This window comes from Hypanus sabinus, chromosome 25, assembly GCF_030144855.1.
Source record: "Hypanus sabinus isolate sHypSab1 chromosome 25, sHypSab1.hap1, whole genome shotgun sequence".
Lineage (NCBI taxonomy): Eukaryota > Metazoa > Chordata > Chondrichthyes > Myliobatiformes > Dasyatidae > Hypanus > Hypanus sabinus.
In genome coordinates this window covers 19,335,931-19,350,041 of record NC_082730.1, presented here as the reverse complement: position 1 = coordinate 19,350,041, position 14,111 = coordinate 19,335,931, and the positions used below count along the sequence as shown (strand labels likewise).

Below are 14,111 nucleotides of genomic sequence, written 5' to 3'. Positions count from 1 at the left end.
GCAGGTGGAGGCCATTCGGCCCCTCAAATGTATTCCAACATTCAATTTGATTAGATGTAATTCTCCATTCACCTAAAGTTCAAATTTCAAGGTAATTTTTTTTATCTATCTATCTATCTATATATCTGTGTGTGTGTGTATATATATATATATATATATATATATATATATATATATATATATATATACATACATACACATACATACATAAAGCCCTGAGATGAGAAAATACAAACCTGAGATTCAGTTTCGTGTGGGCATACTCAATAAATCCAATAACTATAATAGATTCAATGCAAGACCCCACCAACAGGGTGTGTGCAAAATACAACAACATGTGCAAATACAAAAAGAAAGAAAAAATAAATAAGAATAATAAATAAATAAATAATAAGTATTGAGAACTTAAGTTCAGGAGTCCTCAAAAGTGAGCCCATTGGTTGTGGAAATAGTTCAGCCATGGGGCAAGTGCAGTTCAGGGAAGTCATCTCCATTGGTTCAAGAGCCTGATGGTTGAGGGGTAATAACTACTAATAACCTCTCTGGGGTTCACAAATAACATCTGATTTGATTCCACCCTTAGGATGCACCTTGTTTTAACCTCAAACTCTGGCAAATGAGTGTTTGTACCAACAAAGACTGGAATTTATTTATTAAAGATAATATGTACTGACCTACAGGCTGTACAGTCAAAGAAATGGACTTGCTGAAAACACTGGTTGTAGCATAGTCAATGTGGCTGGTGAGATAGCAGGAATAAGCCCCTGTATCTGACGTCTTTGTTTTGGCGATGTAGAAGTTCCCTGTCACTTGTGAGATGAAGTGCCGGTCATCCGGTATAATGAAGTTTGGGATTTCACCGATAAACCAACGATATGAAGGACCTGTAGTGCAAACCAATATTAAAAGACAAATGAATCATTGTGGCAGTGCTTAAGGCAAGTTAGATTAAGGAGCTTAGATGAGGATGATAAATAAATCATGGAGTTATTGTACCCAAGTGATCCCACTACCTCTACATTATCCCTATACCTCTGTAAATGTTTCTTTTTGATATGCTTATCCAATTCCCTTTTGAGAGTTAGTATTGAATCTGTTTCTGACACTCTTTTATGCCATGCATGGAAGATCATAACTACTGACATTATGATAAAAGATCCTGCTTGTCCCTTGCACATTGTTTTTTTTTTCTATTTTTGAAGTCTTGTCTGGTTTTTGGATCTCCTCCTAGAGGTAAATTCCTTTTGCTTTACATTATCAAAGGCTCTCTTCATTTTGAACACCTCCGTCAAATCCCTAAATTCTCAGAAGTGGGACTAGGCTTCTCAAAAAGGAAAAATAAAGACAAGGAAAGAAGGACTTCAGGAAATCCTTGAAATTGGTATTGGAAAGGAGAAATGCAGATGCTGAAATTTCAAATCTTTAATGCAATAAAGGTGCAGAAAAGGTTTCAGAGGTTGACAATATTCCTGGTGTGAGAATTGTAACTATTGATTGAGGGAGGTAGAGTTGGCAGGACCTCCACCTTAACAGTAGAAAAGATTACAAGTTGACATAATAACAGTCTTTAAAATAAAGAAGGGTTTTGAAATAACAAAATATTTTTGCTTGTGAGGTGATGGGCAAGATGCCTTTGATGGTTGAAAATATATTCAATGGAGAATTCCAAGGAGTCTTCTTTACACTGAGTGCATTAGAATGTGCAATTCACTATCTTGTGGAGTGGAGAAGATCAATAGCACAGATGCATTCAAGGGAATCTGGGTAAGTTCATGAGGGAGTACAGAATGCTGATTAAGTGTGGTGAACAATTCGACAGTCAGATTTTGATTAATATTTTGGCTGTACTTCTGGGATGGAAAACTACAACCCTTGAACAATGTGGTCTAAATATGATTGACATTATTATCTTATGTATTTACATTTATTGGATTTTTTATGAACATGTTCTTTATCTTACTGTGTTTTGTTTTGTGCTGCATCAAATCCAGAGTAACAGTTATTTCGATCTCCTTTACACTTGCATGCTGGCAATGACATTAAACAATCTTGAAACTTGAATCTGCTTTTTGAAATGGTCTGGCAAACCATTCTGATGCAAGGGAGTTAGAGACTGGCAGTGAATAATGGGGTTTGCCAGTGATGTGTACAGCGATGATCAAAATAAGGGAAAATAAAACACGGGAAATTCAACAAGGACGGAACATCAAGCTGCGTGTGAGCACTTATTGAAAGCACAATATACAGCCTGAATGAAATTTCTGTTTCCTCTGCCGTCAACTGGCTGCATTTAACAAGGCACATGGCTTATGTTTGTCCGCACAGTAAATCACTTGTTCTTAATCTGATGATGCATTAACTGATATACCTAAGTCAGGATGGTGTGAAACTTTGAGGAAAACAGCAAGTGTTGCAAAGTTCACGCATCTGCAGACTGATAGAGTGCTGATGTTGGTGGTTTTGAACGACACACCCAGAATGCTGGATGAAATCAGCAGGTCGGGCAGCATCTATGGAGGGAAATGGGCAGTTGACATTTTGGGCTGAGACACTTTAGGTAAACTGGAAAGGAAGGGGGCAGAAGCCAGAATAAAAAAAAAGGTAGGGCAAGGGGGAGAAGCAGATGTTGTCAGGAAATTGAGGAGTCCAAGTAAGGGGGAAGATAGGTGCAAGGGTAAAGGGCAATTGGAAAGGAATAATGAGAAAATCTAGGAGGTGATAGGTGGAAGAAGTAAAGGGTTTGGAAAAGGAGGAATCTGAAGAAAGGACAGTGGACCATGGAACAAGGGGAAGAAGACATGAAACCAGAGGTAGGCGATGGGCATTTCATGAAGGCAGACTAGTGGAAGCAAAATAGAGAGAGGACCACTGGTATGAGCTGAAACTAAGTGGGTAGGTGGGGAGAGTAAACAAGGAACATATAGGTTACTGGAACTTAGAGATGGCATCATGTTGGAGATACCAAGACAGAATAGGAGGTGTTGCTCCTTCACCCTGCTTCGGGCCTCACTGTAGCCATAGAAGAGGCCATGGATAGACATGTTGGTGTGGGAATGGGAGTTTTGAAGGAACCATTGAAAAAGCTCTTTATCCTGTTGATGCTAGACCCTGTAGCTGTTGTTGGAGGGAGGAAATGTTCAGTGTGGTGGATAGACACTTATGAACCAAACTGGTTTGGTTGCATACCAAACCATTGCATTTCTTTAAATGTTAGAACTGTACTTCTCCAGGCTAGTGGAGAGTATTAAATCACACTCCTAATTTATACCTTGCAGCCAAAAGACTGTGAGAATTCAAAAGATGAAGGACTGACTACAGAATAAAAGTCTAAGGATCTGCTCTAGTAGTCATAGAATGTGTATGTGCACCCATTTCTGTAAATATTACAGTAATACTTGAAATCTTGTAAATCTTGCAATCTTTGATTTGTAAATCTTGTACATCTTATTTTTAAGGTATCTTACTTTTTCTTCTTTCTTACTTCTTTTCTAATATTTATATCTGTGCACTTGTAATGCTCCTGTGACACTCTAATTTCCTTTGGGATCAATAAAGTATCTGTCTATCTATTGTATTTATAAACTCGCTCCAGTCAAAATTTTGGTTGTCAGTGATGGAGGAATTGGTGATGGGAATGATGAAGATGGAGACAAGAAATACAGGAGATGGCCATTGCTTGACACTTGCAAGGTGTGATAACTTTGTCTGTCCAAGTTGCAATGAGTCTAAGTCTTTTTATATGTTGACATGGACTGCTTCATATTTTGTGGACTTGGAAAGGAATCAAATTAGCAAACATTCCCAGCCTTTCTGATGGATGGAATGTCCTTGATCCAGTAACTTTTATAACCAATGAAATCTGCCAATCTACTGCCAATATAGCTAGTAGAGTCAGGGTGTAATAAAGGCAAGAAAGCTACACTTCAGCCCAATCCTCTGCCATCTTTGATGCCCACATAAGCTTGTCCCATCTGGCCAAATCAACACGTACAAAAGCTGGATGAACTCAGCAGGTCGGGCAGCATCTGTTGAAATGAGCAGTCAGCATTTTGGGCCGAGACCCTTCATCAGGACTTGGCCCGAAACGTTGACTGCTCAATTCAACAGATGCTGCCCGACCTGCTGAGTTCATCCAGCTTTTGTATGTGTTGATTTGACCACAGAATCTGCGGTGTACTTTGTGTTTCCCATCTGGCCAAGTTTGGCATGTATCTCGCTAAAGCTTTCCTACCCATATACGTATTCAAATGTATTTTAAATAACACTATTGTGCCTCAACTACTGTCTCTGGCAGCTCATTCCATATACATGCCACCTTCTTGTGAAAAATGTTTCCACTCAGGTCCCATTTAAATCATTTCCCCCTCACCTTTAAGCTATATCCTGTAACCTGTAGTTCCCTTTCCTTGGGAAAGAGACTATGTACATTCACACTATCCATGCCCCTCATCATCTTATTACCTCTTTAAGGTCAAATGATACAAAAAAATCAGATGATGTGACTAACATCTTGCTGGTTATGGGAGCTGGTTGTGTGTAAAGTAACTTGCACCTTTTGGACTTTACAACTACCTTTTGAAAGTAATTTATTGACCATGATTTTCCAGTTGTGAAAGATGCAATATAAACACCAATCTTTCTAGATTTCGACATGCCCAGGCATCATTCGTAAGACCATAAGATATAGGAGCAGAATTAGGCCATTCAGTCCATTGAGTCTGCCCATGGCTGATCCTGGATCCTAGCCAACCCCATACACCTGCCTTCTTGTCATATCCTTTGATATCTTGACCAAACAGGAAACTATTAACTTTCACCTTAAAGTTAGCCACTGACTTGGACTCCACCACAGTCTGTGACAGAACATTCCACAGATTTTTTACTCTTTGGCTAAAACAATTCTTCTTTACCTCTGTTCTAAAGGGTTGCACCTTAATTTTGAGGCTGCCCTCTAGTTCTGGATACCCCCACCACAGGAAACATTCTCTCCACATCCACCCTATCTAATCTTTCAACATTTGGTAGATTGAAGAATCCCTGTAGAAGATGGCAGAGTTTGTCATTGAAATGTCAGTTCTAATCAATACCTGTACCCGGCTGGAAGCCTGATAAGACATTATTCGTCATATATGTTGGGAAAGCACTAGATCCTTTTTTATTAAACCAATTTTTCTGTTTGTTTAAAATATACTCTAAAATTTGACACGAGAAATCTGAGTTGATGCCTCTGCCACTCTGTAGCAAATAAAAGGTCATGTTGTGTCATGATCTAGATTGGGGAGTTTTGAATCTTCACTTGAGATACTGAGAATTTTACTGGGTTTCTGTTGTGGAGTTTACAGTATTTTGTTGATAGATGGCTTTTTGTGTGATTTACTTTCAGACTTAAATACTGATGACTGAACCAAAGTCCATAGTCAAGGAAACATTTAGGGCAAGTGTGCGTAGCACGGTATTGCAGACCCAGGAAATGCTGCACTGTCAGCAGGACTGACTCGCAGATGTGCTGTTACACCAATCTGTTTAATATCCCGAAGAATTACTTTCAGATGAGTGAATAAGTGTCCCGCCCAGAATCCATTCCTCAATGTAAAGGCTGCTAATACACTTACTATCTGTAGGATTTGTAGCATATTCTGCATTCCCTGTACAACAACAGTGACTACACTTCTAAACAGATTGGAAATACTTTCAAGAACCTTTCAAGTTGTGAAAGAAACAATGTTAGTATAAAGTCTCCCTTTCTTTTAAAGCTTGAGAAAAGGCCAAAGTCACCGAGGAATTTCATCGTTTTTTGATTGGCTCCGTACATCCAAATTACAATAAGCCATTGAAAGGAATGCGGTTTACGCTGTACAGTGATTACCTGGATAATGTGGGGGTGGGTTGCAAGGTAGAACGACTCCTGCTCCTTCCTGCACCTTTATAAGATCCCGCTCCTCTGTTGAAAACTGGGAAAGGTCTGTCAATAAAAAAAAGTGAGTTAAGTATGGGCCAGCGAGAAATTTCAACTGTGCTCGTCACGTTTCTCCTCATCATTATGTTGTGGATGTATCGCAGTGTTTTGTCAGACGTCTCAGGGTCAAGGGTGACTTGCACTCCAGCACTCTTTACTTTGAGGTGATGGAGGAATCTTATTCGGATCAATAGAGACTGTTTCTCTTGGAGCAGAGGGACAGTTGTGACGGTTGGGAGTCGGCTCTCGGTTAATCTTTCTGCCATGTGGTTTAACCATGTTCAAAATTCAATGCAAATTTATTATCAAAGTACATACAGTATAGGTCACCATATACTACCCTGAGATTCATTTTCTTGCAGGCATTCACAACAGAACAATAGAATTAAGGAAAAACACACACAAACAAATACTGACAAAAAACCAATGTACAAAAGCAGACAATCTGTGCAAATCCAATAAATAAATAAAGAAGTAGATAGGTAGATAAACAGATAGATAGATAGATAGATAAATAAATAGATAGATAATACATAGATAGATTATAAATGAATGAATGAGTGAATAAATAAATAAAGCAAGCAAGCAAACAAGCTGAGAACATGAGTTGTAGAATCCTTGAAAGTGAGTCTGTAGGCTGTGGAATCAGTTCAGAGTTGAGGTGAATGAAGTTACCCACGCTGATTTAGGAGACTGATGTTTGATGGGTAATAACTGTTCCTTAGGTGTGGGACCTAAGGCTCCTGTATCTTCTTCACAATGGCAGCAACAAGAAGAGTGCACGGCTTGGATGGTGAGCCATGCTGTTGTCAGAATAATAACAGAATAGTGACCAGGTATAATCCCAACTCCAGAACAAAATGACGTCACTAAGCAGTGATTTTAGACTTCAGAGGTCGTCACCTTTGAAAGTGATTCTTTGTTGACCTCAATATTTAAGTGATCCGAAAGAAGGGTTAATCTACCCAATAATTGTTATGACAACAAACAACAAACAATTTGATCACAGGGAATGGTGGTGATGGCTAGAAGGGCCGAATGGCCTACTCTTGCACCTATTGTCTATTGCTCAACTCAGTGGGTTGAGCAGCATCTGTGTGTGGGGAAAAGGAATTGTCAATATTTCAGGTATAAACACCAGGTTTTCTGTTGGAGAGTTTCGGCCCAAAACATTATCAATTCCTTCCTCCTCATAGATGCTGCTCAGCCAGCAGATGCAATCTTCCAAAAGGTTGTTTGTTGCTCTAGGCTTCAGCAGCTGGAGTCTTATGTATCTCCAGTGATTATGGGATGGTTATGAGGTTTATTTATTTACCTGTTGAAATACAGCGTGGAATAGGCCTTTCTGGCCCATCAAACAAGGCCACCCAGTAACCCCCGATTTAAACCTAGTCTAATCATGGAGCAATTTACACTGACCAATTAACCTATCAACCATGGACTGTGGGAGGAAACTGGAGAACCCGGAGAAAACCGCTGCAGTCACGGGGAGAACACACAAATTCCCTTTAGACACTGGCAGGAATTGAACCCTGGTCTCATATATTGTAAAATGTTATGCTAACCACTACACTACTGTGCTGCCCTGAATCACTGAAAGGGATGAACTAGTATACCTACATGGTATCTGGTGGGGATATGAGCCAATGATGAGGGGGCGGGTATGATTGGTGTTCTGGGGACGGGAGGCTGGTTAGTGGTCAACTCTTTTGCCATGACAGGAATTCAGGATGCCAAGTTTACAGATTGTGATCAAAATAATTTCCTTCTCAGCTGTTATGAAGTAGGACATGCAGCCAAATTTTTGACAATGCCCTTTGCAGATCCCACAGGAGATTTTCCATTTGCCAATAACTCATGCAGTAAGGTATTGTTCACCAATATATTCATCTGTCTTCATTTTATCAAGAGAGCGATGGGATTTAGCACCAGAATCCAAATCAGGTTTATTATCACTGTCTTGTTTGAGGTAAAATTTTGTTGTTTGGCATCACCAGTACAATGTATGAGGTGAAATTTGTATGACATTAACTTTGTATGAGGTAAAATTTGTTGTCTGTCATCAGCAGTACAGTGCAAAGACATAAAATTTCTATAAATTACAAACAAATAATGCAATAAAAAGAACTATGAAGTAGTGCTTGTGGATTCATCGACCATTCAGAAATCTGATAGTAGAGGGAAAGAAGCTGTTTCTAAATCATTGAGTGCTGCTTTTCTGGTTCTTATACTAATGGTAGTAACCAGAAGAAATCATGTCTTGAATGGTAAGGGTCCTTAATGATGGATGCTGGCTTCCTGAGGGACAGCCTCTTGAAGACACCTAACTTAGTCTCTAAGTAATAGATTAGAATACAGGCCAGAAGAGTGGAAGTGGCAATGGAAAATGAAGGCTGAGAGTAGAGATTGCCTATGAGCAATTAACCTGAGAGTACATTGTTGCCTATGAAATTCTGCGGCTGGCAGTGGGAGTGACTTCAATTCATTAGAATAGACAGGCTTTAACCCAAACAAGGTTTGGAGGAGAGGTAACTATTTATTTTTAGTGCAATACTAATATTCTGTGAGAGCCTTCTGACCCCTTGAAACCATGTATTTGCTTTATTGTCGCAGCGGAAGATTCCATTTCATTGCAGAGCAGACGGACAGTTGACCTGCTCATCAGATTTTTTCCTATAATCTTTAGGAACTAAAGGGAGTGCTGTGTGGGCTCATCAGAAATTGTGCCTCCTTTTCCAGAATGGCCTTTGGTCATAAACTCAGAGATGCCATGGAGTATTGAAGAACAGAAACAGGCCTTTTGGCCCATACAGTCCATGCTGACCTGTTTTTCTGCCTAGTTCCACCTGGACTATAACACTCCAAATGTGTCACATATCTACACCTATCCAAAAAGTACTGATGAAAAGTTGCAATTGAACCCTCACCCACCACTTTCACTGGTAGCTTCCTCAACCCTCATACCATCCTCTAAGTGAATAAGGTTCCTCTTAGATTTTTCACCTTTCACCCTAAACCTATGACCTCTAGTTCTTGCCTCACCCAACCGCAGGAGAAAAAAAAATGAGGTTGGGTGAGACAAGAGGTCATGTGTTTACCCTATTTATGCCCTTATAAATTTGTATATATCTATAGGATCTCCCCTCATACTCTTACGCTCCAGCGAATAAAGTACTAACCTACGCAACCTTTCCCTGTAACTCATACCTTCAAATTCCAGCAACTTCCTCTGCACTCTTATTGATATCTTTCCTGCAGCAGGTGACTCAACCTCGAGTCTGAATGAATATGCCATAGTCGTCACTGACTTCGTCAAGACCTACGTGGATTAACGTGTGCCTTCGAGAACATACGGTACCTGGCATACATATTGACTACAGCTCAGTGTTCCACACAATCATGCCCTCAGCTCTAATGAGCAAGCTCCACAACCTGGGCCTCTGCAAATGGATCCTTGGCTTCCTCACTGGGAGATCACAGTGTGGAAATAACAATCAACACTGGTGCACCTCCTAGGATGCCCACTGATATACCCTCTCTACACCCATGATTGTGTGGCTAGGCACAGCTCACTTGCCATCCAAAATTTGCCAAAGACACAACTGTTGTTGGCGGAATTTCAGAAGGCGACTGGGTAGATCAACTGGCTTAGTGGTGTCACAGCAACAACCTTGCACTCAACATCAGTGAGACTGAGGAATTGATTGTGGACTCAGGAAGGGGAAGTTGAGGGAACACAAACTGTCCTCACTGAAGAATCAGCTGTGGAAAGCGAAAGTAATTTCAAGTTCAACAGCTCTGATGAACTTTATTGATGCAATTACAAAGGAGGCACGACAGCAGCTATCTTTTATTAGGAATTTGAGGAGGTTTGGTATTTACAAAGATAATTATGAATTTCTATAGATGTACCATGGGCAGCATTCTAACTTAACTGGTTACTTCACTGTTTGGCATCGGAGGGGCCACTGCCCAGGATCTGAAAAAGCTGCAGAAAGTTGTAAACTTAGCCAGCCCCGTCATGGGCACTAGTCTCCCCAGCATCCAGGACATCTTCAAAAGGCTAGGTATCAAAAAGGCAGCATTCATCATTAAGGACCCCCTTCACCCAAGATATGCCCTCTACTCATTGCTGCCATCAAGGAGGAGGAATATGAGCCTGAAGCCACACACTTAACGTTTCAGGAACAGCTTCTTCCCGTCCGCCATCCGATTTCTAAATGGAGAATGAAGCAACCCATGTGTACCATCTCTGTGTTTTTTCTCACTTTTTGCACTACTTATTTAATTATACACACAGACACACAGTGTGTGTGTGTGTACTTGATTATTAAAATATACTGCTACCACAAAACAACAAATTTTGTGGCATATGCCTGTGATAATAAACCTGATTCTGACCAGGACTGCATACAATACTCTGAATTTGGCCTCACGAACATCTTATACATACAACTTTATCATTTAGCTTGGTTTCAAGATGGCTTCTGTTGCATGTTGGAAACTGTTATTATTTCCTGTCCTCTTTAAGGTTAGAGACCAGAGAAGGAAGAGTTTGTGTTCTAAGGTAATCCATCTGAAGGACTTACAACCAAAGCGCAGGAAGGCTTCTTTGCTGATGACTGTCCCAATTCTGTTTGTTGCCAGACACTGATAGGACCCAGGATCTTTGGACCGTGTTGGGTTACTGATCACTAGGTTTCCTCCAACCAAGCTGTAATGGTCATTGCCTTCGATGGTAATGTCCGTCCCATTCACTTTCCACCTGCAGAGAGGAACGAGACCAGAGACATTGATAAATTGGCTCCTGATATCACAGTGGTCAGACATTTAATCTACACTTAAAGGAAGTGACAGCAGTGACGTTGACTGCAATCTAGCAACATCACCTGGACTCTGGAGAAATCACAGAAGATTTGAAAAAATGTAATACCAAGAAAGAAGGGAGACAGAAGTAATGAAACTGTAGGCCAGTTAGGTCTGTTATTTCGGAAGATGATTTTATATATTATAAAGGAGATCATAGCTGGGTGTTTAGAAATAACAATAAAGTAGACTTAAAATAGTTTTATGAAAAGGCTTTGTATTTATTTGCCAGAGTTCTTTGAGGACATAGCAAACTGTGTGATACTGTACATGGGGGTCTGATACATGCAATGTATTTAGGCTTCCAGAAGGCACTCAATAAGGTGTTATATTAAAGGTTAATACACACAAAACCCAAGGGCTGGAAGCAATAATTTGGCATAGATGGAGCAGGGGTGGCGAATCTATGGTACACGCAAAATTCTTCTTGCATGCATCATACTTCCTGCCTATTGATTCATTAAACCCTTCATTTATTTAATTTTGTCTTTGTTACACTTTTATTTATAGTAAAGCAATAAATACACATAAATAAACAACAGGACATATCCTTTTTCCTAACTAAAGTGGTAACTATTGTTACTAATTCAATGATCAATGATAATTTCTGTTCAAAATTAGCAATGCACGAGAGGAGCTTTTAGAAGATTATTACCAATTTGGGCTCACACTTTCATAAAGGTTTGGATAGGTAATTGTCAATTAATTTCAAATGAATCCCAGGATTGTATATGGTGACATATATGTACTTTGATAATAAATTTACTTTGAACTTTAAACTGTCTGACAGAAGATAAAGAGTTAGGATTCATGCATCATTTTCATGTTGCCAATCAGTAACCAGTAGGGTTACCACAGGGATTACTACTGGGCCTCAAATATTTACAATCTATAGCAGTAATTTGAATGAAAGGTCAAACGTACTGATGTAAGGATGGTTGGGTTAGTAAGCTGTGTTAATACAAAGAGGCTGCAGAGAGATATGGAAAAGCTGAAACTGGCAGTGGAGTGTAGAGAAAAATTATAAAAGCCAATTATCATCTAAAGAGGGTGGAAAGGTATTGAGGTGTCCTGGTGCATGAAAGGTTTGGCAAGTAATTAAGAAGGCCATTAATTAAGGAGACTCATGCAACGATGGTTTTTATTGCAGAGAGAATGGAGAATATAAGTAGGAAGTTCCAATACAACTTCACAGGAAGCTGCTGGACCTCAGCCAGAATCCTCCGGGCATTTAAGGTAGGATAGACTTGCACTGGAGCAGTGCAGAGAAGATTCATGAAGTTTATTCCTGGGATGAAGGGGTGAATGGATGAAGGAAGGTCAGGCAAATTGGGCCTTTCCTCATTGAATAAGAGAATGGTGATCTTAACGAAACATGTAGTTTCGTGCAGGTGTGGGGGGTGAGTTTGAGGTGAGATTTGAAATGGTCAATATCGAGATGACAGCGGGGCAGAAGAATGAGGCGCAATTTCTTCTTCAACATTTCAAGGAGTCATCAGACATATTTGAAAGGTGGAGAAATTTGGGGCAGTGATTGGCTTGCTCATGCTCCTGTAATGCTTTTTATGCTTCTAAAACCATTTCCATTCAAGAAACTTCACTAGCCAACACCTTATAATTCATGCAACTCCATACCTTCCTATAGATTTTCATTAGGAGAAATCACTTCCAAAACAATGGTTAATTGTTTGTAGTTTAATACTTTATTGTTGGGCAGTATGATGGCATAGTAGTTAGTGGAATGGCTTACAGCTCCGGGGATCAGGTTCAATTCCCACCTCTGTCTCTGAGGAATTTGCATGTTCTCCCCATGTCTGTGTGGACTTCCTGCAAAATACCGTACAGTCCAAAACCATACGGGTTAGTAAATTGTGGGCATGCTATGTTGATGTTGGAATCATGGTGACACTTATGAGCTTCCACAGAACATCTTTAGACTTGGTTATCGATGCAAAAACACATTTCTCTACATATTTTGATATTTCGATGTACATTACATGTGACAAATTAGGTTAATCTTTATTGGATCCCCTGATATTTCTAACCTTAAGTGTTCCCAGGCTTAGTTTTTGATTCCAAGCAAATCCAGTCAGCGGGAAGGGAACCCTCATGCTACTGAGGTGCCTTATCTCAGAAACACCAAAAGACATTTCACATTCAATAAGTCACAGTGCAGTGAAGCGACTGCTGGCCGGGCAACAAAGCAACAAGCCGATTGCCACTGTTCTCAGATGGCTCACTCCTTTTCTGATTGCAAATTGAATTATTCTATTTTCAATCACACTGAATTGGTTGGATTGGTTGCAGTCCTCTCTGTGCACGCAAGCACTTGCCGAATCATGATTTTTACGCTGCCTTACCTGTACGTAGCAGGCGGGCTGGCACGCACTTGACAGTTTAACGTCACCTTCCCTTCCGCTGATCCTTCAGGATACAAGGTATTTTTTGGCTGCTCTGCAAACACTGGGCCAAATTCTACTTTGGCGCTTTGGACCCCCGCCCAGTCTGTAACAGAGAAACAAGCTGCGTTAGTTCTCAGTGTTGATTTGTTTGTGTTTTTCTGGATGTGGCTGACAAAGGCAGCATTTGTTACGCACTCCTAATTGCCTTTGAGAATGCGATACAGAACCATCTACAACCAGGGACAATCCAGGGATTGCCTCTGGAATCCGTGCAAACCCAGTAAATGGGAAGGGAACCCTCAAGTTTCTGAGGTAGCTATAATTTTATTTATTTATTGAGATAGTGTGGAATAGGCTCTTCCAGCCCTTCAAGCTGTGCTGCCTATCAACCCGTGATTTAATCCAAGCCTAATCATGGAATAATTTACAAGGACCTGTTAACCTGCCAACTGGTACACCGTTGGACTGTGGGAGGAAACCGGAGCCATTGGAGGGAATCCATATGGTCCCAGGGAGAACATGCAAACTCCTTTCAGGCAGTGGTGGGAATTGAACCCGGGTCGCCTGTACTGTGAAATGTTGTGTTAACCACTAAGCTACTATATACTCAGAGGCTACTTTATTAGGTAAACCCGTACATCTGCTCATTAATGCAAAGATCTAATCAGCCTATCATGTGGCAGCAACTCAATGTACCAGATATGTTCAAAAGGTTTACTTGTTGTTCAGACCAAACATCAGATTGGTGGAATGACTTTGATCATGGAATGACTGTTGGTTTGAGTATCTCAGAAACCGATGATCTCCTGGGATTTTGACACCCAACAGTCTCTAGAGTTTACAGAGAATGCTCTAGGGTGGCACAGTGGTGTAATGGTTAGCACAAC

At 40.3% G+C, this 14,111-nt stretch overlaps 1 protein-coding gene across 1 annotated transcript in view; it reads right to left on the bottom strand.

Annotated features, from left to right (window-relative positions):
- The window catches only part of cntn2 (contactin 2), a 229,430-nt gene that overhangs the window by 102,476 nt on the left and 112,843 nt on the right, over window positions 1–14,111 (bottom strand). Inside the window, exons 3-6 of the mRNA XM_059950245.1 lie at window positions 13,183–13,327; window positions 10,546–10,721; window positions 5,867–5,962; window positions 675–884 (exon numbers count right to left, since the gene is read on the bottom strand). Coding sequence (XP_059806228.1) covers window positions 675–884; window positions 5,867–5,962; window positions 10,546–10,721; window positions 13,183–13,327 — 627 coding nt within the window. The remainder of the gene's footprint in view (window positions 1–674; window positions 885–5,866; window positions 5,963–10,545; window positions 10,722–13,182; window positions 13,328–14,111) is intronic.